Consider the following 27,855-nt stretch of genomic DNA (forward strand, 5'->3'; position numbering starts at 1 on the left):
TGAAGACTAGTAGTACTTCAAGTATGATTTTAGAAACCAAAACACGTTTGACATTGAGTCAGAACACCTGGAGAGTTAGGGCCACCATTAATGTCCCAAAGCCTAGTAATAATTAAGCACTTACCTTGATGTATACGTGGTACATACCAAGGAGATCCCTGGGCCTTGCTCACATGCTGCTGACCTGAGGGGTACCAAAGGACTTTAAGGTGTTGACTGAGCACAATCATGATTATTTTACCTAATTAGCTAGAGACTTGTATTAATGAAAAATGAGAAGATTGCCTTTCAGTGGCACCTTCACATTCTGCTATTTTTAGGACTTGTAGTTAGTTGAACTCTAGCCCACAAGATGAGAAAATCTCTGGATTCTCTTATTCAAGTGGCTCTAGAACATGAGAAGCCAGATCCAAAGGTAATAATGCCCATTAGGAAATATGCACTTTGCTTTCTGGGGACTTGGTAGAATTGTACTTTGTGGCCTCCTAGTGGTCGGTTGGAAATGTGTGATTAGGCAGCTCAAGAAACTGTGAACCCAAGTAATGTGTCCTTTCTGGATGGGAGCATTAAATTGCCTGTAAAAGATCCCATAAGACTTTCTTTTCTTCACTGTGGTAACTAGCAACTTAAGATAGTTCTATTAGCCTGCATACCTGAGTGACTGTGGAGAGCACAGTTGACCCCCAAAGGACACAAGAATCAAAGAGAAGTAATCTGTTTTGTCTCAAGGTATTGAGATTTGGGGATTACTTGTTATTGCATCTTACCTAGCTTCTACTAGATCCTTCTTTGTATTTCTAAATCATCTTAAATCTCCCTTTCTTTCTTCCCTTCCTTTGATGCATATTTAGAGCCAGGTAATTTTAGAGCTGAAAGAGAGCATAGAATTTAACTTAGTTTTATTCCTGGTTGTAAATTTGACTACCTAGTGCAAATTTTTTTCTTTCTCCCTGTAAAGAACAAGGTTCATAGAAGTATAGCACCCTTCCTTTTAACCCCTCCACACAATTCATTAAGAGCTTCCCTATTTGCCCAGGCCTCTCCACAGGCACCTCTCTGTGTGATGTTTTGTTTAAAAAGCACACATTCTTAACAAGTCCCTTACCTGTTGAGGCTGCTCCTTTTCTTTTTGTGACCATGCACCTGCCGAGTGAAAACACCAAAGCCCAGTACAGGGAACTCCAAGCCTATTCAAGACCAGTTACTGTGCTTGAAATAGGTCCCATCTCTGCAAGTCAGAGGTCCAAATCTCCACTCTGAGGACTGGAACCAACAGAAGCCATTCTTTTGGAATCCCTTTACAGGTCTGTCTAGCTTGGTGAGAATTTTACGGGTGTTTTAGTCAGCTTCTTTTTGCTGCTGTGAATAAAAGACCCGACAAGAACAATTTTAGAGGAGGAGAAGTTTATTTACAGGCTCATGGTTTCCAAGGTCTCAGTCCATGCACAGCCGGCTCCATTCCTCTGGGCCTACGGTGAGGCAGAACATCATGGTGAAGAGTGTGGTGGGGGGAAGCGGCTCACATGATGATCAGGAAGCAGAGAGAGACTCCACTCACCAGACAAAATATATACCCCAAAGGCATTCCCCCAGGGACCCACTTCCTCCAGCCACACCCTATGGGTGTTCAGTTGCCAGTCAGTTAATCTCATTAGGCAATTAATTCACTGATTGGGTTAAGACTCTCATAATTCAATCATAAACCTTCCTGCATTGTCTCACACATGAGCTTTTGGGGGACACCTCACATCCAAACCATAACAATGGGAAAACATACAATTGAATTATAAGCTATTGTATCACTTAAGGTTTGGTCCTGCATCCTCCAAGCAGTGTGCAATTAGTGGGAAATGCTGAGATGGTATATGTACAGTGGAAGAGTGTTGTGGGGAGAAGCAGAGAGGACCCTGACAAGCAATCAGAGCATCTCAGTGTTCTCATCTCTGTAGTGGGGTAATCGTCCTTCTCTGTAACATGCAAAGTTGTGGCAAGCTTAGGCGAGATAATATTTGCAGAAACTCTTTGTAAATGCCTGGTAACTCTATTAGCTAAACTTCAATAGTTTGTATTTCTTTTTTCTTGTCCATCTTCGTATCCCCAGACGCAGCACAGTGCTTAATCAATGTTGAAGGAGTGGATGAATAGCCGACCAGATGGCCTTGCTCGTCGGGGGAGTCTAGGTTTCTCCTTGATGTTATACATCCTGTAGAAGTCAGGACTCTGAGCTGGTCTCTTGTGTGATTTAAACACCCTTTTAAGGAACCTTTCTAAGCCTAGGCACCATGAGAGCTGATTTGAAATACATGTACCTTGGATAGCAGTTGGCAAATCCCTGGCCTTGGGCACATGCCCTCTATAAGAAGGCTCTCCCAGATGTCTGTTGACTTCTCCATGGTCTTTCTATGTCTGCATTAACCTCTGAATGTGCTCTCATAGTTTGATCCACACCTATTTTTATTCTACAAAAAAGCCTACTCCACTAAATATTTCTTGTGTTTAGTAACCTTGCTAAATATTCAGAGTGCCACAGGGAGCGGTCCCTTTGCACCCTGCACAGCATCTGTCCTCCCCTGGCTCTATTCTTCCTCTTCATTCTTTTTTCTTTCCCTTTTTTCCTCTTTTAAATAACTTGAATGTTTCTCTTTTTCCTGAAGACCAATTCTGCCCAACCCGGGTTGCTCACCTTTTTATCTTAATGCATTTGTGATGGTATTTTTTCCCTAAACAAATGCAATTCCCATTCCTATTCAGGAACACCTAATACCTAAATAAATTCACATGATATCAATTGACATCAATATGATTTTATCTTGTGTTGTTAGACACAAACTTATTAAAATCATTTTGAATTTTGTCTGGCAACTTGCATTTCATCAACTGTTGGGGTCATTTCTATCTTTGGTGCATGCAGAAGGAGCACAACTGATTAACGTGATAGTCCCTCTAGGGTATGAGATAGATATTGGAAAAGGCAGAGGAGGTCATGATTTTTCCAGTGGCTCCATCGTCTCATGTAGCATAGGCTTGAGAACCAGCTGGTTCTGACCTCAAACTGAGCTGGGTCCACATACAAGTCAGATAATTTGGAAAGTCATTTACTCTGAGTCTCAGTTTCTTGATGCACAACATGTTAGAGTGTTTATGCATTGAATTGTTTATACATCTAGTGACTTTTAGTATTTTATCAGCTGGCTTAGGTTGCTAAACCTTGATAGAAGCTCAGCTTCAAGAGAAATCGATGCTTTTATGCAATCAACCACTTTCTACTGGCCAACAGCTACAAGTATAACAAGAGAACCCTTTTTATGTGTCATAATTAAAGTCCATCTCCCAGAATAGGCAGCACACATGCATGGACATCTTAGTAGTAAAACACAAGTTTTAGATAGACACGTGGCATCCATGTAAGCAGAGCAGCCTGTTGGCCCTGCATGTGGTGGCGGAATTACCAGCTCCTCAGGTCCTCTGATGGCTCCTCAGTGGCTCTGTGGAATTTTCCTCCGATTGCACAGCAGGCTGAGCTGCTTCCACCCCGTCTTTGCCCCTGTCCCCTTCACTGGGAATCAGGCTTGCACTGTGGTCTGATGGCTCTTCCAGCCTTTCCTACTTGCTTCCTATTTCCTCTCCCACAGGGACTTTCCTGAATGAAACCCTTGCGTGTTTGATCTCATTTTGTCCTCTGACTTGGATGAAGTAGGATCTAACCCTATAAGCCCTTTTCTTAGTTTCATTGATGTGTTCCCTGGTCATGTAGCAGAGTGGACAAAGAGCGAGTTCCGTGCAGCGGGGGCATACCCCACCTGTTGCAAACAGCCCCCAATGGCAGGTTGCAGTGGCCTCTTTCAGGATGAAAGGCGGGTTTCAAGGAAGAGGCTTCCTCTGGCTTAAGCTTTTGAAACCTTTATTATTTGAAATTATTGCTTGAAATTTTACTACTTATCATGGTCCTAGTAGTTTATTTAAAAATATCTTCATTTTTCTGTATAGAACAAATGTGACATGTTTGGCTTTCGATAGAGAAAATCAAGGAGTTATCTATTACACAGAGAAGGAGAGTTAAAAGGAAAGGTTAGAAAAGAACTCTTGCAAGAGGAGGTTTTGGAGGGGGTGGAAACATCTTTCCCAGGAGAAGAGCAAACTCTGTTAACTGCGGCACGAATCGGCGAAGCGTCAGAGCTGAACTCAGGAGGAATTGGGTCTTGGGAGATGGAAACTACCAAGGACTGATCTCTGAAAGCCCCTGTTTTTGCGACTGCAGCAGGGATTCGGACTCGGCAGCTGTGGGTTACTGTGACATTTGTACTTGGACCCTGCACTGCTGTGAGCTCCCAGGTATTCTAATGTAGGGGGTCTGCGGATCAGAGCTTGGAGTGAACTGCCCTAGGTGGTTTGACACATTCAGGATGTAGGGAGGCAGGAAGATGGGTGGAGTAGACCTTCCTCAGAGGCAAGATAAACTAGTCATGTGTTTAAAAAGATAACTGGAATATCTGGACAAATTTAAATGATTTCTAAAATTTTCAGAGCCTATATATTTGATCATACTTTTGTCCTAATGGAGCTATTTTTCCTCTTTCATTTAGCATCCACCTTGCAGGTGTCCTTCAGTGTCTTCCCCGGTAGAGGCAGGGTAAGAACCAGGGCTACTTCAGAGGGAATGAAGGAATGGGGCAAGGTATGCAGGTCAGTCGGGACCAAGCCTTGCGTATCGTAAGGTAGGAGCTGGAGACTTTTCCTGAGAGGGTCAGACGGTAAATGTTTCAGGCTTTTTGGGGCCACACGTTTTCTACACAAGGACTCAAGTCTGCCATTGAAGCCCCAAAGCAGCCACAGACAATAACTGAATAGATGGGCCGTGCGCCAGTGAAACCACGTGCCAACCCAGGTGGTGGGCTGGGGGGCCCGGGGCGGCAGTTGCTGACCTTGGCTCTTAAGGCGTATTTGCCTTTAATAATCGGCTAAGTAATCTGTTTTTAATCCAGAGCTACATATATACACCATTTGTGATTAAAAAAAGGAATTTGCTCATAAGAGCCATGAAAAAAAATTGGGTGTCAATGCTGGTGTGATTTCAATGAATGTGAAGGAAAGTTTCCGCTGATGGAGGCTCCCTTCACGTGGTTGCAGGCCCTTCAGAGAGAAACACAGGCCAAACTCAAGAACAGTGTCCACAAAGTTCTGGAGGAATAAAGAGAAGAGATCTGCCCGAGTCTTCAACACGTCTGCACTTTGCCCTCTCGTGGTCTGGGCTCATGGCTCTGCTTATCTGCCAAAGCGCAGTTCATGAAAGAGATGCTAGAGCGAAGGTTCCCTGGCTCAATGTTTGCCATGTTGCTCAATGTTTATTAACCCTGAACTGATGGTGTGTGTTTTGGCTTTAGTTCCAAGGAAAGGTCTGACTCCCCTAACTAATGGATGGCTTCCTCTTATTGGGTGCCAAGGGTTCTGTGCGATTCAGCATGTTGTCTTGGTGACCTGTGAGGTCAGCGCCAGGCTCAAGGCTCAGCCATCACCAAGCTTTCCATCGACCTGTGAGACGCACTTTTCCTTCTCTTCACTGATTCCTACTTTTTCATAGGATCCTTTACAGTAAATTCCTTTAAATGCCTTTTAAAATTTTGTTCTTTTAAAATATACTCGAATGCTTTCTTGATTTACCTGAAATATAAACTAAACATTGTAAATAAAATTAATCTGATCATATCTGCAAGGGGAGAGTACTGTTGTCCATGAAGAGGTCCCCCAAACTAACATGGATAGTATAATAAACAGCATTAAATATTGATAAGCCCTTCATCAGATTTTTGTGAAAAAGCATATTCTGGACTGAGAACAGGATCTTCAGTTGAAAGTCCAACAAACCTGGGCTGCGATTTGAGCTCCATCTCAAGCCCAGCTGTGTGGTCTTGGGCAGGTTTTATAACTGCTCTAAGTCTTAGTTTTATCATCTGTAAATGGGTAGAATAGCTGTCCCTACCTGGAATTGTGGTGAGAGTTAAATAAAGCAATACATAAGCTGTGCACACAGCACAGTTTCTGGTCTGTGGGAAATACTCTAGCTAGCTGTCATGGAATGCTCTTTTTTGAACATTTTTGCAGCAGTTTTGCTGTCAAATGCAGGGGATGGGCTGTTGGTTTAGCTTTCAATTTGAGGCTCAAGGTCTCTCTGAGCATCGTGTGCTTTTCTGTATGTCCTCTCATTGTTTCCTCCAGCATTTTTGAGCATGACCTAGTATCTGAGAACTTTGGTACCAAAAAGAGCCCGCGTAGGAACATGGTCAAGTGCGCTGTGCAGGAGCTGTAAGTGTTGACCACAGTTTACGTTTTTCAGTTATTTAAGCCAGCGAGCTGCTTTCCGCTTGTGTAATTTCTACCATTTCCTCCCCAAGGCTCGTGACCCTAACTACCTGGGGATCAGTGGTATTTTATGGTACTTTTTGGAGCCTGGTGAACTTGAGGAGAAGGTGGAATGGGAAAGAGATTTCATGCCACTATCTTGTTTTATGTATAGACCTAATTCTCCTAATTCCCCACAGTTACCCCACTAACTGGTTCCTCCTGACTCTAACATTTAGAATATGATGATATTTCCTTTTAGTCTTGGTTTTCTTTAAGAGGCACTGACTGACAAGATGATAGAGCCACAAACCTGGGCTGTGATTTGAGCTCCATCTCAAGCCCTGCTGTGTGGTCTTGGGCATAGATCAGAACCACTAAATGTGGAAAAACAGGGCCGTGACGATGGCCAGAAGCCCCATCATGGTCAGCAGGAGGGAGGCGGGGAGAGGGGATGAGGCCTTCAGAGACCGGGTCTTCAGGGGCTTCAGGATCCTTTGCTTCTGGGTGAGGATGGCCCTCCTGGCTCCTTCCCACTGCCCAGGCCCAGTCAGGCGGTACTGGTAGGAGTTGCAGGGCCCGAAATAGAGTTTCAGCGCCAGCTTGGGGTCTTGGAAGAAAAGGGAGACCAAGTCTGGCTTCGCACCTATCTCTGAGGCCAGCTCGTCCAGGTAGTCGACGTAATTGGTCTGCAGTATCTGGCTCTGGCTGGTTCCAAACCTTAATGAAGAAGGGGAAAAGGACAGATTCACATGAGTTCCGGATCACACGGGAATACGCAGCATCCACTAGCTGCTGAAAGGATGGAGGGTGAGTGGAGGATGCATGTGCTTTGAATGAGTCTGGGTGGAAAGTGGGAGTTTATCCTGGGAGGAAACCCTTAGCTCAGACGGAGCTATACTCATAACTCAATAATCAAGAATCCCCGGGGACTCGGGGAAGCTGACAAGGGTGACTGGGACTCTCATTTAGTGTTTTTTGAGCAGTTGTGAGTCTCCAGGCAAGGATGTACCAGTCAGGGTTGCTGCAGAGTCATGCATGACACGTGTAAAAGCCAAGACGCTTGATATTTGCTTGTTAAGTTACTAATGTACCCAGAAGTCTGGCTGGCAGGTAGTAGATGCTCAATAAATGTTAGATAAGGAGATAACCCCTTAAATCAGACGTAAGACCCCCGAGACAACTTTCCCAAGATACTCCATCATTGTTGAATCCCATTCCACCTCAACAAAAATGACTAATTCTTGGTTCGTCACACCAAAATCCTTTCCGGATTTATTTTGATGGGTACCCCCAACTAACTTTCAGGAGATCTTCAGGCTACTGTCACACCACTGCCCCATCCCATTCCCTCTCTAGCTGGGGTGTGGGTGGCCTGAGAAGATCTGGAATCTCACATACTCCGTCCTATAAAACTAAAACAAAATTACTCTAAGGAAAATGTTCTGATTTGGCAGAACTTCTAAGTAATTGGTTCTCAAAGCAGTATGTCCAACAATCTTCTAGGAAGAACAAAACTGCAAATTCCCAGTCTCATCCACAGAGCTTCTGATCTGGCTGGTCTGGGTTGCAACCCAGCAATACGCACTTTTCTCAGCTAGGTGGCTTTTGTGGGTGGTCAGATGGCCATACTTTGAGAAACACTGGCCTACGTAAACATTTTTTTAACACATGCTTACAGGTCAATCCTTCTTTCATTCCTTGTGACGATGTCCTCCATCATGGTCTTCTCTGTGGGCAAGCTGCACAAGCCTAGAAAGCAGAAGTTTGGTTTGAGTCATGGGCACGATTCGGCATCCTTGCTCTGTCTAGCAGTTGGTTCAAAAATCCGCTTCGGGCCATTTCATCAACCAGACAGGGCTGCTATGTGGCCGAACTCAGGGGCGGGGCTGCTGGGGCCTTCTGTGTGATGCTCTCCTGCCACACAGTCACCGTGGACCAAGGGGCAGAGGCTACGAGAAGAGATGAGGACGGTAAGCCCGTCTGAGGAGCTGGAACCCGGCCGAGGGGCATGGGCTCTGTTCTGGGGGAGAGAGGACACTGGGACCACATCAGACTTGCCTTTGGAAAGATCCATCTGGTGCCGTGTTGGGGGAAAAGGCTGAAGGGAGGTGAGCCTACAGGTTGAGAGACCAGGAAATGGCCACCAAACCCAGGCTGGTGAGAGATGAGAGTGGCCCCCACTAATGAAGGGCAGTGGGCAGGGAAGGTAGATCAGGGCACGACTCCTCACAGTGGGCTTGTGATCCACCCCCGTCCACAGGAGTCCTCTGAGCGTCACAGGTATTGAGAAACAGCCCTCTGACCCTCAGGTTCCGGAAGTCAGAACTGAGCTTGTCCTTGAAGCCCCCCTGTCCAGACTCGCATCCTCTCTGGCTGTCCGTCTGTTCCCAGCACTCTGTCCACCCAGGTTCCAGGGCTGGATTCTGCAAGCCCGCCTTGGTTCCTTCTCTCCCCCTGTTGAACCACCCTTCATCCTGCTGGTTTTATCCTGAGTGATTTCGCACATTCCTGTCCTCCTCTCTGCTTTGTGCTCTGGCCCAGGCACATTGTGTATTAGCAGAGACGATGGCAGGGGCCTTCTTGCTGGGCTGGGAGGCCCCATTCTCCCCCCTTTCTTTTCTCTATTCCGCACCTCTGCTGGAATAATCTACCTTAAGTGCAAATCTGCTGTTCCTTGCTTATACCTCTCCACTGTTGTCTCTGGCTGAAGAGCTTTCTAAGGCTTAATCGCAGGCCAGACTTAATCAGTAAGGGTCCAGAAGTGTCCAGCAGACAATTTTACGTGCAGCCAGATTTGGGAAGAACCAATTTACACTTTGCAATCCAGGACCCTCAGCATGGTGCAGTTTTGCTTCCTGTCCCCGTCACCTTTCCCAAGGTTGCTCCCATCCCTCTCCACCTCACCCATGTGCTCTGGGAATGCCGAGGAGCTTGCAGCTCGCCAGGTGCATGGACCTTTGTGCTTTCTCAGGTGGTTCCTTTTCTGCCCCAGAAATGCAGCCACCCAGGAAGTTGTCCTCGGCCGGATGCCCTCCCTTGTCCCACTCCATAGCTCTTGTGGGTTCCTATACCGAGGCATTTGCTGTACAGTGTTAAAAGGATTTGTTTAGGGCTGGGGATGTGGCTCAGGCAGTAGCGCGCTCGCCTGGCATGCCTGCGGCCAGGGTTCAATTCGCAGCACCACATACAAACAAAGATGTTGTGTCTGCCGAAAATTAAAAAATAAATAAAAATTCTCTCTCTCTCTCTCTCTCTCTCTCTTTAAAAAAAAAAAAAAAGGATTTGTTTAGGGTTCTCTCTGTGCCCCCAGGTCCCAGCTCAGGTGTTCAGTGAGTTTTCTGTAGCACAGTTGAACCCCAGGGGCAGGGGGGAATCACCTGCCGAGGAGGGTGAGAGCTGCCCCCGTGCCCGGGAGAAGCCTTTAGTGGGCACCTCTGCAGGGCTGTAGGAGGGCAAACTGCCCACTCACCTTTGAAAACGCGTGTCGCCCAGCGTGCCTGCAGCTCAACGGTCGGGAAGATGGACCCCAGGGGCTGGATGAGACCTATGCACGCCAGGGTGGCCTTCTCCAGCTGCGGGGGGAACATGTGTTTATACAGCGAGACCCTGCCATCCTCCACCTTGACGAGGGACTCTTCCAGGAAGGGGAAAGCGAAGGTGTATCCTGTGGCGAAGACAATGACATCGATGTCCTCTTCTACCGTCTCATCCTCAAAAATGGCGGAGGTCTCGGTGAGCCCTGTCACCCTGGGTTTCACCTTGACAGCTCCGTAGAGGATGCGGCTCGGGAGGTCATCATTCAGGACGGGTTCCTTCAGGAGGTACCTGAGACACACAGGAGAAAACACTCAGGACGACCTTTCACGGAGCCACCTTGGGCCCCCTGGGCATTTGGGGTGGTAGCTCTGAAAACAAAGGGGTTTCTCAGGTATCCTCGACTCTAACCTGACTTCATTCTCAGTCCCCAAATCCCTCCCTTCAATAAAGAAAGGCAAGCAGGTAGGTGAAGAGAGTAAAAGAGAAGGCCCCCTCCCCGGGGCTTAGACACAAGCAGCACTCGGTCAATCCCGGGAGGGCTGGGCACCATATCCCATCGGTGCTTCTGAGTTTTTTGTTGTCAGCTTTATTTTGCCTTTTCATTTAATTCCCACCTGATCAGAAGTAAGGAAGAGAAAACTTCACTTAATTAGTAATGAAACCTGCTGGGGGATCCGTGTGAGAGTCAACATGTAAGATAGGTCTGGGGACATTGGTTGATCCTGAGTATCCATGGACTCTCTTTGTGGTAACCGGATGGTGGAGTGAACTATTTCTGGAGTTCTATTTTTTTCTTTATGTAGATCTGAGAACCATTTTCTTTCTTTCTTTTTTTTTTTTTAAGTGCGACAGCATACACTTGTGTCAGGCCTCAGTACAGCAGTTGCCTGGTGTTTATTAAGATCTCTATATTTTTTTATTAAATGGAACTAGTCTCTCATCCACTAAAGAAAAATAAACACCCATAATGTTTGCTTGTGCTTATGATATCACTGATGTATATATCTGAGATCGACTAATATTTGTCTTTTGGTAAGGAGAAAGGAATATGTCCTCAAAAGCTACCAGTGGGAGAGTCCTTGGGGTGCACCACCCTGGCCGAGCTAATCAGAGGGGGAGCTATGTGCTTCCCCCAGCGTCCCTTGGAAAAAAGGCTGGGGTCTCTTGAAGTAGCCTTCTTCAGTGCTAGAAAGTTCTTCCCATAAGCCCCAATTCTGCTTTTGGAGCAGCGTCTGACACGCCTACTTAATCTTCTGCAACATATTTTTTAAGATACAGGGAACAAGTTTGGCGTTCTCACTGCAGAACCCGTATGCTGCACGTACTGTTAGGTTGTGGCTCAGACTACCTACCCTGCCAGCAACATGGATCTTTGTAAAGAGGGTCATCTTCAGACAACCTAGCTTACCGATGCACCAAATCATAGAAAAGCAAAATGACTCTACTTGTTTTGAGGCTGAAGACCATAGTTTTCGTGGTTGAACCACCGATTCATCTGTTGCTCCAACATCCATTTGACAATGGCCCGTGGCAGAACGTTCCGGAGCATGGAGCTGAATCTAGTGTGGAACACAGAGTCCCAAGGATAACCATCTTCAGAGATCCGGCTCAAGACCCAGGAGCCTTTTCTGGTGCTGATAAATACCTGGGAAATAAAAGGGGTGCAGTTTAAATGGAACACGGTACAGAGCACTGTACCCCTGGGAGGAATCTACTGGGTGGGTGATCTAATGCGTATGGCCCCAGAATTCCCTGGGAATCTCTCGTGAAGATCAAGTCTGTTGTGAGGGGACATTGCCTCAGAGTGAAGTCCTTCTAGTTTCACTGTCAGCTTTATCATCAATGGGGGACCCGTGGCTTCGACGCCCCCTGAGGACTGCGTGGACACGTGAGAGTATCTCTGGTAATACCAGAGGTCAGGTCCACCATCTCTGCTGTGTCCACAGAGTGGTTTTCTGCTCCCAGTAGATGCACTCGCCTTGCCCACCCTCCCCCATTTCTTTCATGGTCCAGGTGAATGTTTACAAACCTTGGAAATGTGTGGCCACAGCCTGATGACGGCACAGGCAAACGCGGGGTCTGCACCCCCCGGAGGGAGCGCAGTGAGGGGAACTGCCTTCCACGCTGGGTTTTAAAGGTCAAAAACTCTGAACTGACACTGCGGTTCTGTTTCTCTTCAAGTACACCCCTGGGTTCCCTTTCAGATGTATTCTTTACCTTGTGTACTAGGATTTCCCTTGTTTTCAAAACGTGTACTTAAATCTCTTTTCAAATATAAGTGTTTTCCTTGCTGACGGTTACTCTCCCAATCTCCAAGTGCACGTTAGAACTGCTTGTCCCAGATTTTCACTTGTCCGTTTGAGTTCTATGGTTTAAGGCTGTCCTTGATAAATGATTCACTTAAGAAGTTAAGACCATGGACTCTGGATCCAGACTGCCTGGATTTGAATCCCAGACCCACTGCTTAGTCAGTTGTGTAGTCCTGAGTGAGTTATTTCAACCTCTCTGTGCCTCTGTGTCTCTCTCTCTAAAATGGGGGTATCATTCAGTTCAAACGAGGTGCTACGTGTTAAGTACTTCAGGTACTGCCTGGCGAGCCTTGAGCACTGCTGGCTGTTCCCATTTTGTAAATTCAGGCTGGAGGGGCTGGTTTCCTACAGTGACTCACGTCTGGACTGAGCTTGAATTTGGAGATACAGTTTGTGGCAAGGGCCTCAATCCTTAGGCTGTGGGAGCACCCCCACAAAACACTGTTGGGCTGTGGGTCTCTGGGTGGTCCCGGCTTCAGTCTTGCTCCCAGGCTGACTTGGCGGGACTTTCCTTAGGTACGAGGCACTGTCCTTCAGTGTTTCCTTCACTTACCACCCCAGTTCTCCCTTGGGGTGGGTCCCTGATTCATACGGGATGTCCTGCCTCTTCTCTTTGCCCCTTCCTGCTGAGATCCTACCTACTGCCTGGGGTCGGAGCTGGCCGCCCCACCACTCCTGGAGCACATGCAGCTGGGGTCCTGCTCAGGCTGATCTCTCTGAGATGGGCTTCAGGATGGAGGGCAGAATTTTGGAGTTTAGAGGGAGTGCATGGATGACCAGCCCCATCCCACAGTGTCCTGAGGGGGCTTCTGGGCTCTGGCCGTGGGGCTGGATCCTGTGAACGTGACCTTCTTTTAGCAGAGCAGGGCTCCCTCAGGATCTTGGTCATTCAGCTGTAATTTCAGTTCTGCAGTAGCACCCGGTCCTGTCTCCTGTGTGCACAGCTCTCGTAAGACCTCTGGTAAGTCTTCTCCCAGGAGATTTGAGAAGGCATTATTCTGAATAGAGGTTTCATAAGTACAGATTTATGTGATTAATGAGTATTGAGGAGGCTGGGAAAAGAAGAATGAGCTATTAAGCTCACAAATATGGCCAAGGTGGTTTCTTAACATTGAATCTGGCATCACAAGCAGGCCTTGTGCATGGCATGACCCCTGTGAAGGACTGGCTCTTGCAGTCCAGGACTTGGTAACTTTGGAGCATCCGTCCTAAGTCCAAAGCCCTGGCCTGATGCCCTGCAGTGGTCGAGGGTGGATTTTGCTTGATGGATGGCGCTGTCAGCTCAGCTGTCTTCATCTCACCCAGTCACATGCCCTTCCTCCTGCCGTATAGGTGTCCCCAGTAGGAGGGCGATGGGGCAGGTGGCCCCACACCCCTGCTCTGCTTGAGCTTTGATAGTTATTGCCTTCACACTTGTTCTTTATACCGAGGTCTTAAAGCTTTGAAAAGCGAAAGCTAATTTCTTTTCACACTTGGGTCTAATAAGTCCTTTTCTGGTTTTAGCAACCTGCTGTGTCCCTAGGTTGGCACTGAACAATTCTGAGTGACAGGTGACTCTGAAAGGTCCCAGTGTCACCCTTTCATTAACCTTCTGGGGAAACACCGTGTGTATTTATCACATTTGCTACTGGGCATCTCAAGCGCTCAATGTATAAGACTCAGGACAGGAAAGTTTTACAGGACAAAAGACAAGGCTGAGGCTGCCTGTGCAGCCAGAGACAGCAGCAGAGGAGCCCACGGTAGGGTGACTGGGCTCCAGGCCCTGTCGGGAGCGGACACTGGAGGGAGAACCCTTAGCTGTCCTCATCTTTGCCTGGGTCTGTCCTTCTAGTAGGGACTTATTTTCTGCCATTTATTTAAATATGCCCTCTGTGGACCCTATCCACATCTGGTAACACTTGACTGGTGGTCGGCTGGTGTCCTTCCTGAGTGTGCGGGGGTTTTGGAGAGCACACGAGCAGCTCCCATCCCGGGTGGGTGGCTGGCTGTCTATTTGCTCTTTCTTTCCTGGTATTTGGGCAACTGAGCATTATCTATATTTCAAATACCCTGAATTTCTAAAAGGCAGTCCCCAAAATATGAACAGGTCAGCTTCTCAGTAAGCCCCCTTGGGAGAAACCAGGTCTCTTATACTGAAAATCATCTAGTGGAAACTTCTCCTTTTACAAACGAGGGAGCCACAGCCTAGAAGTGCCATGACTCCCTCTAGGGGTTGGCTGGTTAGGGGCAGAGCGAGGAGGTACCATACTGGGCAACCCAACCAACTGGCGAGTAATGACTGATTTGGCAGCTGGGATGTGCCAGTGTGCCTGTCCCCCCTCTTCTCCCCAGGGTACCAGGTCAGCAGAGAGCATCGCACCTGCGCAGCCTCCTTGCTCAGCTCCACAGCAATGTCCGAGGCCGAGTTTCCGATTCCAATCACCAGGATGCGTTTGCCCTCAAATCCAGCTGGGCGCTTGTATTGCCGGCTATGGAAATACTGGCCTTGGAACCTCTCGATACCTTCAGGGGGAAGAGGAGAGAAGGCTGTGAAGGTCCAAGGGTGCAAGGGTGTCAGGCTAATTCAGTGAAATGGCATTGTTGGTTTGCCTTTTTGGGGTCAGTCACTCATTTTCCTTTATCCCCTCTCACAGGAGTTATAGCACAGGTCAGCTGGGAAACTCAGAGTGGAGATCAGGAAGGTACAGGGAGAGGTTGAAACAAGAGGCCGCAGCACATGTATTTACCAGACAAAAAATATGTTTGATGAACAGAGCAAGTGAGATGCTGGCTCCTGAGGACCCATGATTTGATTCTGGACTCTCTAGGGACACTTCTTTATCATACGGCAGATATTCTTAAATATGTTTTAAACACATTATGAAATGATATTATTATAATTGTATAATAATTAGAATGCATTTATTATTCTAATTTTGCAAATGCAATGAAAACTAAAATAAGCCCAAACCCAGGCCTATAGAAGGAATGCACTGAGTAAGTCGGTAACCTGTTGGTGGTTGACTGCAGATAAGCATCTCAGTGTGCTTTCCTGGTCACCCGGGTCACTCTTCCCAGGAACACATGACTTTATTGAAGTACTTGTCTTTGGTTGTGTTGTTACTTGCAAGAACCGTTATACCTTGGTTCTTAAAATGGGGGCCGTGGCCAGCAGTGTCAGGATCCCCTGGGAACTTACTAGAACTGCAGATTCTTAGCTTCCTGCCAGGTATATGGGATCAGAAATCCTAGGGTGTGTTTCTCAGTCTGCCAGGTGACTCTGTTTGGTTTCCATTGCTTTGGAGAGGAGGGCCCAAGCGTGATGGCCTGTTAAGTGCCCTGAACAAGCCTGCCACAGCCCCGGAGTCTGAGGGGGCAGGAGGACCACTGCATTCCAGGTCTTCCTGCAAGGGAGGGCTTGGCAGCCTCAGGACAGACAGTGGCAGTGCTCCTCTCCTGCCCTCCTCCCCGTCACAGTGCTGTGGCAGCTCTGAGTCCCGGGCCCTCTCTCTGGACTGCTGACTGGGCATGGCTCTGAGGCTTGGGCTCCAGAGATACCACAGACTCCTCTGCGTTGGGCAGGCACAGGGCTAGCAGGGCCTCTTCTGCGCAAAGCCAGTGTGTGTGAGAATTCTCTGGAAAGCCTTGTGACTTTAAAGGACATCCGTGTGATGAAGACCCAAAAAGGTTGATACATGGATGGTGTTTGGAGTCTGATCTTTGCAGCTCCATCTCAGTCTTCCATTCCCCCAGCTCTGGCAGCCATCCAGGACACCTGCTCCCCACTGCGCATCCCCTGGCCTCACCTGGAAAGGACTGCAGGGGCATGTGGGGCAGGATGTGATGGCCACTGCAAACCATGACTGCATCAAAAATGGCGCTCTGCTCCTTGCCGGCGCTCTGGGTGACAACCTCCCACTGGCCAGAGGATGAGAAATCTGGGCGTCTTTTCACCTGGAGGACGGTCGTCTGGAGCAAACACAGAGGAGGCGTCATTTGAGAAAGGCTCAGGCTTGGCATGGGCTTCCCGGGGCCTGGAATGGGGGTGGGTGGAGTGTGATGCAGAACCCCCATTAGTTCTCCTCCAAGCCCCCGCAGCGCCCGTCCCTGCAGGCCCCTGAGGCGAAGATGCCAAGTGTGCCCCTCCCATTCTCTGATGGGCAGCGCCGGGATGTGCCGCTCTGCACCAGGCCTGAGTCTGCAGTGGGGGCCCTGTGCTGAGGGGCCGTGCTGAGTGAGGGTGAGGGAGAAAAGAGAAGGAAGGCAAGTCTGCTCATGCCATTCAAGTGCCCCACAGCGAGCATTTGTCAAGACGCACTTAGGGTGCCCCTGTGTGGGGGCTCTGCGGGAGCAGAGATGTCTCACGGGGAGCACTCAGCAGAGAGCTTGGCAGGCTGTCAGCCCTCCATCGAGTGGCATTGTTAACGTTCATCATTGTTGAGAGTATGACATGTTAGCTCTGCAGCTCAGGATGTCATCTGCTGGAAATAATCTATTGCTTCACGAATTGTTTTTAACAAGCCCATTGTCTGGAAGTCTAGTAGTTTAAAAAGGTGATCCTAAGTGTTTCATGCCGGAGGTATTTAAGAAACAAATGGAAGCAAAGCTTGCCACACATCTAGAGGAATGACATGCTGTAACTCTTGCTTTCAAGTATCTGAGTCTCCTCTGCACATACTATGACTTGGGTAAGTGTCCCCCAGAGGCCCACTCACCAAGGACTCCGACTCTGGCCCACGGCACTGTTGGGAGGTGGTGGACCATTTAAGAGGTGGGGCCTAGCAAGAGGAAGTCTGGACACTGTGGGCGTACCCTAGAAGGGGACACTGGGCTCAGTCCCTTCTTGTCTCTGTTCCCAGATGCCATGACATTGGCAGCCTTGCTCCACCGTGAGTTCCCTTCCACAGCTACTGCCTCCCCACATGCCCAAGGCAGTGGGCCAGGAGAACATCACTGAGGCTTCCAAAACCACCAGCCAAAATAAACCTTTCCTTCTCTGAAGTTGATTAGCACAATATCGTTTTTAAAAAAAATTAGACATTTTTCAAAATACCAGTTTGGTGACTTTTAAAGCTGTCTCAATTTAAAAATGGGTAGGTGACATGGATGGAAAACATGTGAAAGAGCTTCACAATTCGTGGGTAGACAGCAGCTGAGAGAAGCTCTCAGATTTGTAGCTCAGAGTTGCCCATTAACCAAGCACTGTGAATCCTTGCTATTCCAGGTGTGGTCTAAGGACCAGGGCCTTTAGGTCACCCAGGAGCCTGAAGGACGTGCAGACTCTGAGTTGTCATTGGAAGCCTGTTTAACCAGAGTCTGCACTTGAACAAGCTCTCTGTGTGGTTTCATCTGCAGTTGAGAAGCTGGTGCAGGTTACGTTGCCACTCAGTAGAGCCTTGCACAGTTCACCTACTTCTTCTATTTTTATTTTTAATTTTTTTGGTACCAGGGACGCTTTACCATTGAGTTATATTCCCCATCCATATATATGTATATATATATATATATATATATATATATATATATATATATATATATTTGCAGATGGACACAGTACCCTTATTTGTTTTGTTTATTTTTATGTGGTACTGAGGATTGAACCCAGTGCCTCACAAGTGCAAGGCAAGCACTCTACTGCTGAGCCTCAATCCCAGCCCTCCCAATCCTTTTATTTATTTATTTTTTAAATTTTGAACCAGATCTTGCTAATTTCCTGAGGCTGGCTTGAAACTTGTAAGACTCCTGGGATTACAGGTGTGCACCACTGCACCTGCCTTTTTTTTTTTTAAATGAGGTGACATTCACTTTATTAATTCTTGATGCAGCATAGACTACAATGTGAATAAACATCAATGAAAGGCAAGATGGTTTTCATGCAGCATTCGTTTTACTATCTCTGAACTGTCAGCCCTATTATCTACTGTTTCTTGAATCAAGTCCTAACATCTATGACTTAATCAGCACGGAGACCAGTAAACGGAAATCCCCACCCTCCAGAAAACAATGGCAGCAGTAACATAATAAACAGGAGAAACGGCTCCCTTGTAACTTTAACATGATCTTTAGAAGAACAGAGAGTATAAACTGCATTTTACAGGAGGGCTGTAGGTTTGTTACCTAGATTGATAGCTAGATGGACAAAGACCTACCCATTAAACTTCTATTTTAAAGAACCAGCCATTCACAAGATAAAAGTACCAGGAATCGGGATAAACTATATTAGGTAAAACTGCACATTTTAACAGTGTTTACGAATATAGACTTCTATAAAAATTAATAATTAAAAACTAATATGATACAAGCCTGGTACATGTAAAAGTAGAATTACTAAGAAAATGAGATGTATCAAAACAAATATGCCTGACAGTATTTATCTGAAATATAATTTAAAATTCATTTTCAATAATTTAAAATTCATTTTCTATATAGTTACTAGTTCTCAGATAATATGTTAATGATAACAAGGCAGTGTGTTGAATGACGATGTTTGGTTATTGTTGTTGATTATTTGTTTTTGAGAAAGCACAGGAAAAGATGATTTCAAATGTATTTCAAAATGATCTGCCATCTCTATGTTTCTGGAGGTTGTGAAATTAGCAGGGATAGTTCCCACAGGCTTCTGAGGTGAAGGGAGAGTAGCAAGTTTATTTAACACATATCAAGAAATCCCATTATAGAGATGTTAAAAAAAGTAATCTGATTTTCTTCATATATCCTCTCAAGGGAAATGAGGCTAGGGACATCAATGGTAATGGATATAGTTTAAATGCAGTTTTACCATTAATATTATCATCATTAAATGTTCAATTTTAACAGTTGATTTTCTTCTGTTAATGTAAACTATCTACATGACCAGGCAGGAGCAATCACACTGTTTGGGGGGATTAGTATCATGCTCTAACCTTTTAACAAAGAGAGTTTATTCACAATTTCTTCTATCATCAGGATAACTTTTTTATTTAAAAGTGAACTGAACTAACGTAGAGAAACTCATTTCCCCAAAAATACAATACCTGGAATTGGATGTATTTTAGAAGATCAAACTTTTTGGCAAAAATCCTGAAATATTCCAGAAGTTTGGAATTGTGTAGGAAGTTTGGGAAATCTTCAGGCATAGGAAAGTCACTGAAACAGGACATTTCCTTGCTGGTGTTGGTGATGACGGATCGGTAGATACTTGCTCGGCCATCTTCTACATTTTCCTGAAGGAGGGAGTGAAATAATTAGGGGTGGTCATGTACTGGAGCAATCCCTTGCTTGGTGTCCCACCTTCCTCACACTCCTGTGCCAAGTGACTCTGTAATGTGGCAGCAGGACAGAATGCATGGATGGAGAGGTGCAGTACGTTCCTGTGCTGGGACCTGTGTGCGTCTGCCAGCTTTGCTGAATGGGATGCTGTAGATGGGTGTATCAGGGACCATTTATTTGGCACATTGCAGGATATTTAGTGTCCCATGTCTCTACCTATTTAATGTCATCTTCTGGGAACCAGTTAACTGCTTAAATTTGCCCTCAAGAGGCTTCACACACCCCTTCCATCTTTAGGGACTACGACACACTGGGACATTGGACAGAGAACAAGACAGAGAGTTTGAAGTAAAATGAGTACATTTGGGAGTGGGGAGTTTTCACATCTGGCTTTGTATCTGCCTGCCTGCCTTCACTTTGTGCTTTATGCAACTTTCCCTTCCTCCAGTGATAAAGGTGAGGAGCGCTGACACCGATCCAACCTTAAACCTGATTTCTGATGTCATCAAATGTGCTTTGGCAAAACCTGAAGCAGCCATATGGTTGAGTCTGATTTCTCCTACAAATAGTGCTCTGCAGAATGCCCTGCATGGGGAATCTGAAAAGAGCTGAGTATGGTGATTCAAAGTCTGTGAAATCAGTGTGTGGTCAAAGAGGCTTTATTAGGAAATTTAAATGATGCTACCCAAGAACAGCCCAATATGTGTTCTGAGGATGCACACATTGAGGCGTAACGCAGAGCAACAGTACTCGCTGATTCGGTTCAGCATCAAGGCCGGTATGAAGACATGGAAAGCCTGTAGGAATTCACCAACCAAAAGAAGTGACAGACTTCCTGAGACAGTCCCAGAGGGTCTTCCACAGCGTGTGACAAAGGAAAGCCAAGATTCACCTCTAGTCCGGCTCCACCCTAGATCAGCTGTGCATGTTCTTTCTCATCCTTGTTCTCACAGAACATTTCTTTCCTGCCTGATCGTTAGGTGGAGGTTAGTCTGGACTAGCAGAAGGGAGTTGGTCTCTAGAGTTAAATGTGAGTTTGAATTCACCTCCTTCAGACTGTTTTGAGTCGGGACCAGTGAGTGCCCCGAGTTCCAGCCCCCTCTTATGTGCACAGGGCTGCAGCAGTGCACAGCAGTGGTGGCCATCCTTAGTGAGGAAGCCAAGGCTTCAGACAGTCGTCAGTCACTGCTCACTGCTCACCACAGCATGGAAGTCCACCAGGGTCGCTGCCCTGACGGGTACCAATAACTGTACGGGTGCATTCACATCACCAACCTGAGATTTCTAGTATTTTCTGTTCAGAGGTTAAACTTGATCTCAAAGAGTTCAAAAGAGTACACTTATGGGATCTTGTCTCCTAAGTGAAAAGCTCCCTCTGTGTCCTAGACTTCACTGTGTCCTCATTTCAGGGGTTAGCAGCACCAATATGGGTGCCAAAGCTAAATGATGTAGGATCCTTGCTAAATAGAGGCTGTTCCTAAATGTCTTCTGCCCTCCTTCCTCTGTCTTCTCACCCACTCATGATCATTCCACCCCTCTTACTTACCCTAGGTCTTTTTTCATGGGTGTGTATTTAATTTTCCTGGACAGAATCAAAACTTGGACCATGCCTGTCACGATTGCACATGGCTTGGGAACAGCTAGTCAGGGCAGGCCAGTTTCCTGGGAGGTCTGAGTTGACTGTGCTATTATTGCTAACTGTAAGCAAGTATTGGAATCCTAAGGGGGTTTGTGATAGAATATGGAGGGGCTTCTGCCTGATGCAGGGATACAATGATCTAAACTGGATAAATAAACAATGATATTTTAATTTTCAAATACTAGCTTCAAATTTCATAATACTAAAGCCAAACTGGTTTTTGACTGAACACAATGTCCTTGGCAAGACTGAGTACCTGAGCTTCTTATCCAATCAAGTGCTCAGAAGAGGAAATATTTCATTAAGGAAAAAAAAAAAAAAAGAGAATATTTGTAAGATCAGACCAGATAATTTTGTGAGTAACACAGAGTAATCAGTAAGGCTTTCTGGAATCAGAGGGACTGGGCTGATATCCCAATTCCACCACCTCTAATGGTTTGGTGATCACGAACAATTACATAAGCCAGTCTCCTCATTGTTCCCTCCACAGTGGGACTCACTGATAACTCCAGCACAATAAGGCACTTCTCACAATGCCTGGCTCAAGATATGTCCTCAGTCAGTGTTTGCCTCTTTTGCTATTATTATATACCACTAGAATAAACTTTTAAAAGAAACCATAGATTAAAATCAGTCAAACTAGACTGTTAAGCTATAGCCAGGATGTTAGATGTTTGTTTTTAAGACTCAATAAATTGGCTTTAAAATGTGGTGGATTTTCATCAGGCCAATTTTAAGGGAATTTGAGTGGTGAGATCTTGTTCTGGTGCCTGAGCCCATGTAGTGACCTTAGGCCAGGGCAAGGCTCACCTTCAGGAGTCGTGCTTGTGCAGTTTATCAGCAAATGATGATGATATGAGGATTCTTATCTGAAGATCTTTATATTTGTGTTCATTGGTAGACAGTAGTTTAAAAAAGTTTGTTGGGCCGGGGGTGTAATAAAATGGTAAAAGCACTTGCCCAGTGTGTATAAAGCCCCGGGTCCTATTTTCAGCACCCCCCAAAACAAAATATATATAAAAAAGAATTTTTTAAAATGTTATTTTGGGCTGGGGATGTGGCTCAAGTGGTAGCGCGCTCGCCTGGCATGCGTGCAGCCTGGGTTCGATCCTCAGCATCACATGCAAACGAAGATGTTGTGTCCGCCGAAAACTAAAAATAAATATTAAAAATTCTCTCTCTCTCTCTCAAAATAAATAAACAAATATACATAAATATATATTTAAAAAAATAAATAAAATGTTATTTCTTCCTACATTTAGTTGGATGAAATAGATGTGTTTGGATAAACCTAGGTAAAATGGGTGTTGTTTTCCCAGGAGAAAAGGAAGATGATTAATACTGACTGCATAAACAGATACATATCAAGTGTTTATTCTGCGCAGGTCTCGAGTTTCAACTTAGGGGTAAGATGCAAACATCTATGGTTTGTATGGAGCTTATTAGTCTATGGAATTAAAATGCATTAGGGCTTTGGGGACATGAAAGTGAAGAAACTAAGAGAAGAAGGGCTTTGGAGTCAACCAAGACAAGGACAGGGAGATAGAGATTCCAAAACAGATAAATGAACTTACTTGTTTACTTAAAATACAAGCACTTCCTAAAGATGATATTCATGCACACAGAGACTGGATTTGCTTATGGGTCAAATTTGCTGCAGTTTACTTGGTTGAGATAAATGGTCATATGAGGATTTTCCACATTCGAGATTTTCAGAATGTTAGAAAACTGTATTTTAAAACTAAATTAGTTCAGGTAACAGTGATTTGGGATTTGTCATCTTTTTAAGATACACATATTTTTAGTTGTAGTTGACACATACCTTTATTTTATTTATTTTTATGTGGTGCTGAGGATCGAACCCAGTGCCTTGCACATGCTTGGAGAGTACTCTACCAGTGAGCCACAATCATAGCCCTGAATTTATCATCTTTGACCATGGACTAGATTAAAGTATTTTTGACTTTATGAAAATAGAAAGGTTGTCAAAACTAAGTAAGATTCAAAGTAGAATATATATAAGCTACTCAAGAGAGCAAACTTATAAAGCAAAATTAGATTTGCTTGTTATGAAGATGAATTACAAAAACCTACACATTAGTCCTTTTTTTTGTGTGTGTGAAACATCGTCATATTGACTTTACCAATCAGTACTTTGCTCCCATGATGGACAGTTATTCTACAAAGTTAGAAATAATAAAATTACTTTTCTTTGAAAACTTTCTATCATTCTATCTTTTCACTCTTTGGGATGGATCTTACATCCATCTACTGTACTGCATGAATATGTTTGAAACTTTTTACTTCTTTGTCTGACAACCGAACACAAAACTATGGTTTCTAAAAGCATTGGTGGGCCAGTTACCCTAGAGGATTCGGGAGCTCTGAAAAACACCAAGTTTGAGTAGGTCTGAATTGTGCCCAAATGCCTGTGTTTTGGAAGAGCTCCCTCACTACTCAGATGTGCAGAGGAGTCAGGGAGCCATCTAGCATCCCTGCATGCTCCCGTCTTTCCACTGGGCTGGCATCTCTTTGAATCACTGGCCTCGATCCCTCGGAGTTTTCTCATGCAGCTTCCCGACTCAGGTATTTACAAGGGACACCGTCTCCTCATGACGGACCCTGTCCATTCTCTGGAGCCTCAAAACTTGTCTCTCCTCCACCTGCCTCCTTCATTCCAGCTGTGCTGTGACTCTGTGTCCTCTAAGACTCAGGTCTCTCAAGCTTCCATACTTCTGCATATGCTGTTTGCTCTGCCTGAGACTCTCTATCTGCATGTTCACAGACCCCATCCCTAGTTATTGTCAAGACATAACAGCATCACACCTCATGGAAGTCTGATTCCCACTGTGTGAGGCTCTGTGATTCCAATAGCAGTCAGCGTGTTAGCCCTTATAAAATTGCACTCTGAAAGAGATTTGCTTTTGTATTCCTTCCTGAGGTACAAGCTCCTTGACAGCGAGGACAGTACATCTCTGTATTTTTAGCACTTGGTATGAGTCTGGAGTATAGGAGGCTTCAGTCAATACGTTTATTGAATGAGTCAAGCTAACGAGGAGCCTTTTCTATCACTGCATAAAGGACTTAACAATAAAAAAATAGGCATTCACTAGTTTTGCTGATAGTACACTATAAACTTTGTTCTGTTATAAAACATTATTTATTTATTTATAGTATACTATAAATTTCATTCTATTCTATTGTTCTTTAAACATGTTAGGAAAAATTAACTTATATCTTAGACCACTGGTAAACAGAACTATGGGATCATTATATTGCACGTTTGATTGCCTGGAGAGTTATACGTATTTAACATATTAAATTTGGTTCTGTCAAATGGGCAGCAGAGTGCCAAAATCCGTTATAGTGAATTAGGATGTGATAAATTTATCTAGGAGAACCTCTGCAAGAAAAACGAGGGTCAGGCTGTCGTTATGTCTTCTATTAAGGAGATGGCGCTTTGCTCTAAACTCATCCAGAGAAGACAATACTCTTAAGTGAACAGTCTAAAACAGGAAAGGCTTTGAGGAGGAGGAAAGCAGATGGAGTGCATACTGAGGTCAGCAAGTCCCACCGGGTGCTGGCCCAGGTAACCGCTTCTCATTTTTATCCTTCTATGATCTACATTCTAATCAATAACTTCCACGGACACAAACCCAGATCGTCAAAGTTGTGAAGACCCAGAACAGGGAGGCAGACAGTGATGACAAATGATTGATGTCAGATAGACTTTTCTCAACCAAGGATCAAACCAACTAATGTTTAATACACATGAATGAGAACTCTTCTAAGTAGGGGTAGAGCAATGAGCCACACAAGAACAGGATAATAGTGACTTGGATCATCAGTTGCTCAAATGGACAAGACCCTGGGGTTTTAACAGATCCCCAAATCAGAGTGAGTCACGTGATGAGAGAAGCAGTGCCGTGGTGGACCACATGTGTGTATTCTCAGTTCTGTGGCTTCTTCTGAGAACTGTCAGCGCTTAGTCATATGGGCAAGACTCTTCACCTTGACTTCCTTATGGTTAAATGGGGTTGATAGTTATAGATAATGTTGAAGGTTATTGCAAGTATAAAATGAGATAATGCATGTGAAAATAATTCTACCAGTGTAAGCTTTCATTTCTTGAATGCCATCAAAGCCAAGGAACCTTGACCTGCCTTAGTGGAGGCCGCTGTGCGAGCTGTGTACAATGTCAGGCCAGATGATCACAAATGTTCTGAGGACCAACCATGCTGGTTTCTGATTCACTTTTTACTGTCTGAGGCATGCCCGGCATCTCTTTGACCCTGAAAAATGTCTTTGGAGAAAATAAATTTATTTGAAATATTAGACCTTGGTAGAGTCATGTTTTAAGAGACAAAGTGATATTTCAGACCGACTCTAGAGGAAAGAGACGGAGACATCTAGAGATTGTTATGTGAAAATTAATTGAAATAGCTGGGCACATGCCCTGGGAGAGGGGAGGCCTGTGTGTAACCGGAAAGCCGGGTGCATTGGTTACCTCCCCATGACTACAAGGCATTGGGCATAGGCAGAGAAGGCTAATGGCTCTCTCCGTACCTCAGTGAGGTTGTTAAATGCAAAGGCTCAGACCTTCGTTTGTGTTCTTTTGCATCTATTATGTTCCCCTGGGTGTTATTTATCTCCATCCTGAATTTCTGGTTCAGATATCAGTGAAGACAGTCCCAAGACCTCTTTCCCATGGGCATAGTGAAGAGAGATGCATGCTGAGTGCTTCTGTGCTGGGAAAAGTGCTAGAGCATGATCTCCGCCCTGCCTGTTCTCCCAAGATGACACTAGGGGGCGCTGGAGAAACTTCTAGTAGAATTCAGCACCAAAGCTGGGCTTGGGACAAGGATTTTACATTTTTTTTTTTTTTAAAACTGTCACCACTACATGTTTTAAGTGATCTCCAAAGGATTGTGTGTAAACAGAGAAATTAGTGAAAAACTCGTTTATAAACCAATTTTGGGTGTGGAGGAATCTCATGAAAATAGAAGGGACATAGTAGAATGGGGTAGAGGTCTAAAGGACAGAAGAGGAGGGAAAGGGGACGTGGCGGGGAACAAAAGGGATAGATTATATTGTGTGCAGCACAAATGTGTAACAATGGGTGCCATGATGTGGAATTATAATGCATCAGTAAGTAAATGGAAACAGAAAAGATTTTGGGTGGTAGAGTTGTGGAGAGGCATTTCCCCGTGAGCAGGGGGCTTGCCAGTGGCCAAGTGGCCCCCTTGGCAGTCAGTCTCCAGAAAGATCCTTGAGAGGAGGCCCCGGGGTGCAGCCTGTGAAGTTTTGATTACTGTTTCCCCTGCAGAGAGGTAGTATGTCTTTAATCACAACAGAAATGACCAGCATTTTATATCAGCTTGAATCACATTCATTTCTTACAAACTGGTCATTAGTCTATTATAGCTGGTCCTGAGAGGGTGATATAAAAGGAAGTGGCAAGTCAGTACCTTTTGAAAGCTTGTGGGAAGGAATAATTATGAAACTTTATGTGCCTTTCTGATTTCAATGCAAATCCTTAAGGATGGCTAGCAGTGTCACTATTGGCACTTGGTGAATAGAAAAAATTGAAATAATACAAATATTAAATGAAGAGTTTCATAGCAATTATACTAGCACATAATGTGTAGTTTGGAGAAACAAACGTGGTTATTTGTGGGAGAGAATATCAGAAGTGATGGGGCACATTTTCTGAAGAAGCGTTTGGCTCAGTGATTGAAAAAGGAGTAAATAGTGCCTCGAAAAGATTCCTGTTGCTGCTATTTTGTAAGATGTTCTCCAACATTAGTATAGTCCCTAACTAGTACACAGGAGAATGACAAAAATATGGGCCACGAGACGATGGCTGGATACAAAGGATGTCTGCCTGGGTTGGCACCTGGGCTAGCCTAGTGTTGACCTGGGCAGAGATGCCAGCCTGGGAGTCAGGTTCCTGAACAGCTCTAGATATATAACAAGAGAACTGGATCAAAGTCGCCCCTGAAATCCCTGCAGAGGGCCACAAGTAGCTATGACTCACCCTGAAATAGCAGCATCACCCAGTCAAGATGCAAGGAAACCTCCCTTACCTTGAACCTCCACAGCCCTCCGATGTCTTCTGTCCTCTCAAAGCAAGTGGGCTCCAGCCCCTCGTCCACACAGCACTTCAGCGAGACCAGGCCACTGACCCCGGCTCCAATCACTGCCACCTTCTTTGCCATGTGTCCTGTCAAGGAATTGACCGGTCATTACTGCTTAACACAGGTGAGGGAGTCCCTGTGGTGTGGTCAGGTAGCTGGATTTCAACAGTCTCATGGTAACTCAGTAAGCAGCACTAATTGAATGAAACGCCTCGCCGCTCAAATCCTAGTCTCCTTTTCCCCTTGAGAGATGCTGAATTGTCTTGGACTCGCTTGCAGACCTTGTTTAAGAGTCTTGGTGTAACATTAAAAACAACCCCTTTAACAAAGCCAAAGTATGCAGTAAGGCAGGGTTGAGGTGAGCCAAGCTCGGTCGTGTCCCTCCAGGTCCTGAGCACTTCCTTCTCTGCTCCTGGCTGTCAGCTTACCTTGTCTTTGAGCACTGCCCCTCTGAGAGCAGAGTTCTCCCCATTGTGTGTGAGCTGGAGACAGTCTTAAGAGGCAGAGGTGCTGTGGGAAGCAGGAGGAGCTTCCTGCTCCTCCCCCAGCATTCTGCCAGCTGAAGCTCCAAGGAGTCCTGGGGTTAAACGAGAGGCTCAGTGCTCCAGCCAGGTAGTGACCAAGGACCAAGGCACATACTTGGCATGCCGTGCAGGTGGTTCAGAAG

At 45.5% G+C, this 27,855-nt stretch overlaps 1 protein-coding gene across 1 annotated transcript; it reads right to left on the minus strand.

Annotated features, from left to right (window-relative positions):
• Nucleotides 1-4,259: 4,259 nt before the first annotated feature.
• Fmo2 (flavin containing dimethylaniline monoxygenase 2) lies at nucleotides 4,260-27,691 on the minus strand. The gene is made up of 9 exons (XM_077802346.1): nucleotides 27,617-27,691; nucleotides 27,138-27,274; nucleotides 19,178-19,366; nucleotides 15,971-16,133; nucleotides 14,545-14,687; nucleotides 11,322-11,521; nucleotides 9,809-10,164; nucleotides 8,016-8,088; nucleotides 4,260-7,056 (listed from the first exon to the last, which is right to left on the minus strand). The coding sequence occupies exons 2-9, from the start codon at nucleotides 27,267-27,269 to the stop codon at nucleotides 6,714-6,716; spliced, it is 1,599 nt and encodes a 532-aa protein (XP_077658472.1). The 5' UTR covers nucleotides 27,270-27,274; nucleotides 27,617-27,691; the 3' UTR covers nucleotides 4,260-6,713.
• Nucleotides 27,692-27,855: the final 164 nt, after the last annotated feature.

Source organism: Urocitellus parryii, chromosome 9 (assembly GCF_045843805.1).
Source record: "Urocitellus parryii isolate mUroPar1 chromosome 9, mUroPar1.hap1, whole genome shotgun sequence".
NCBI classification, from domain to species: Eukaryota; Metazoa; Chordata; class Mammalia; order Rodentia; family Sciuridae; genus Urocitellus; species Urocitellus parryii.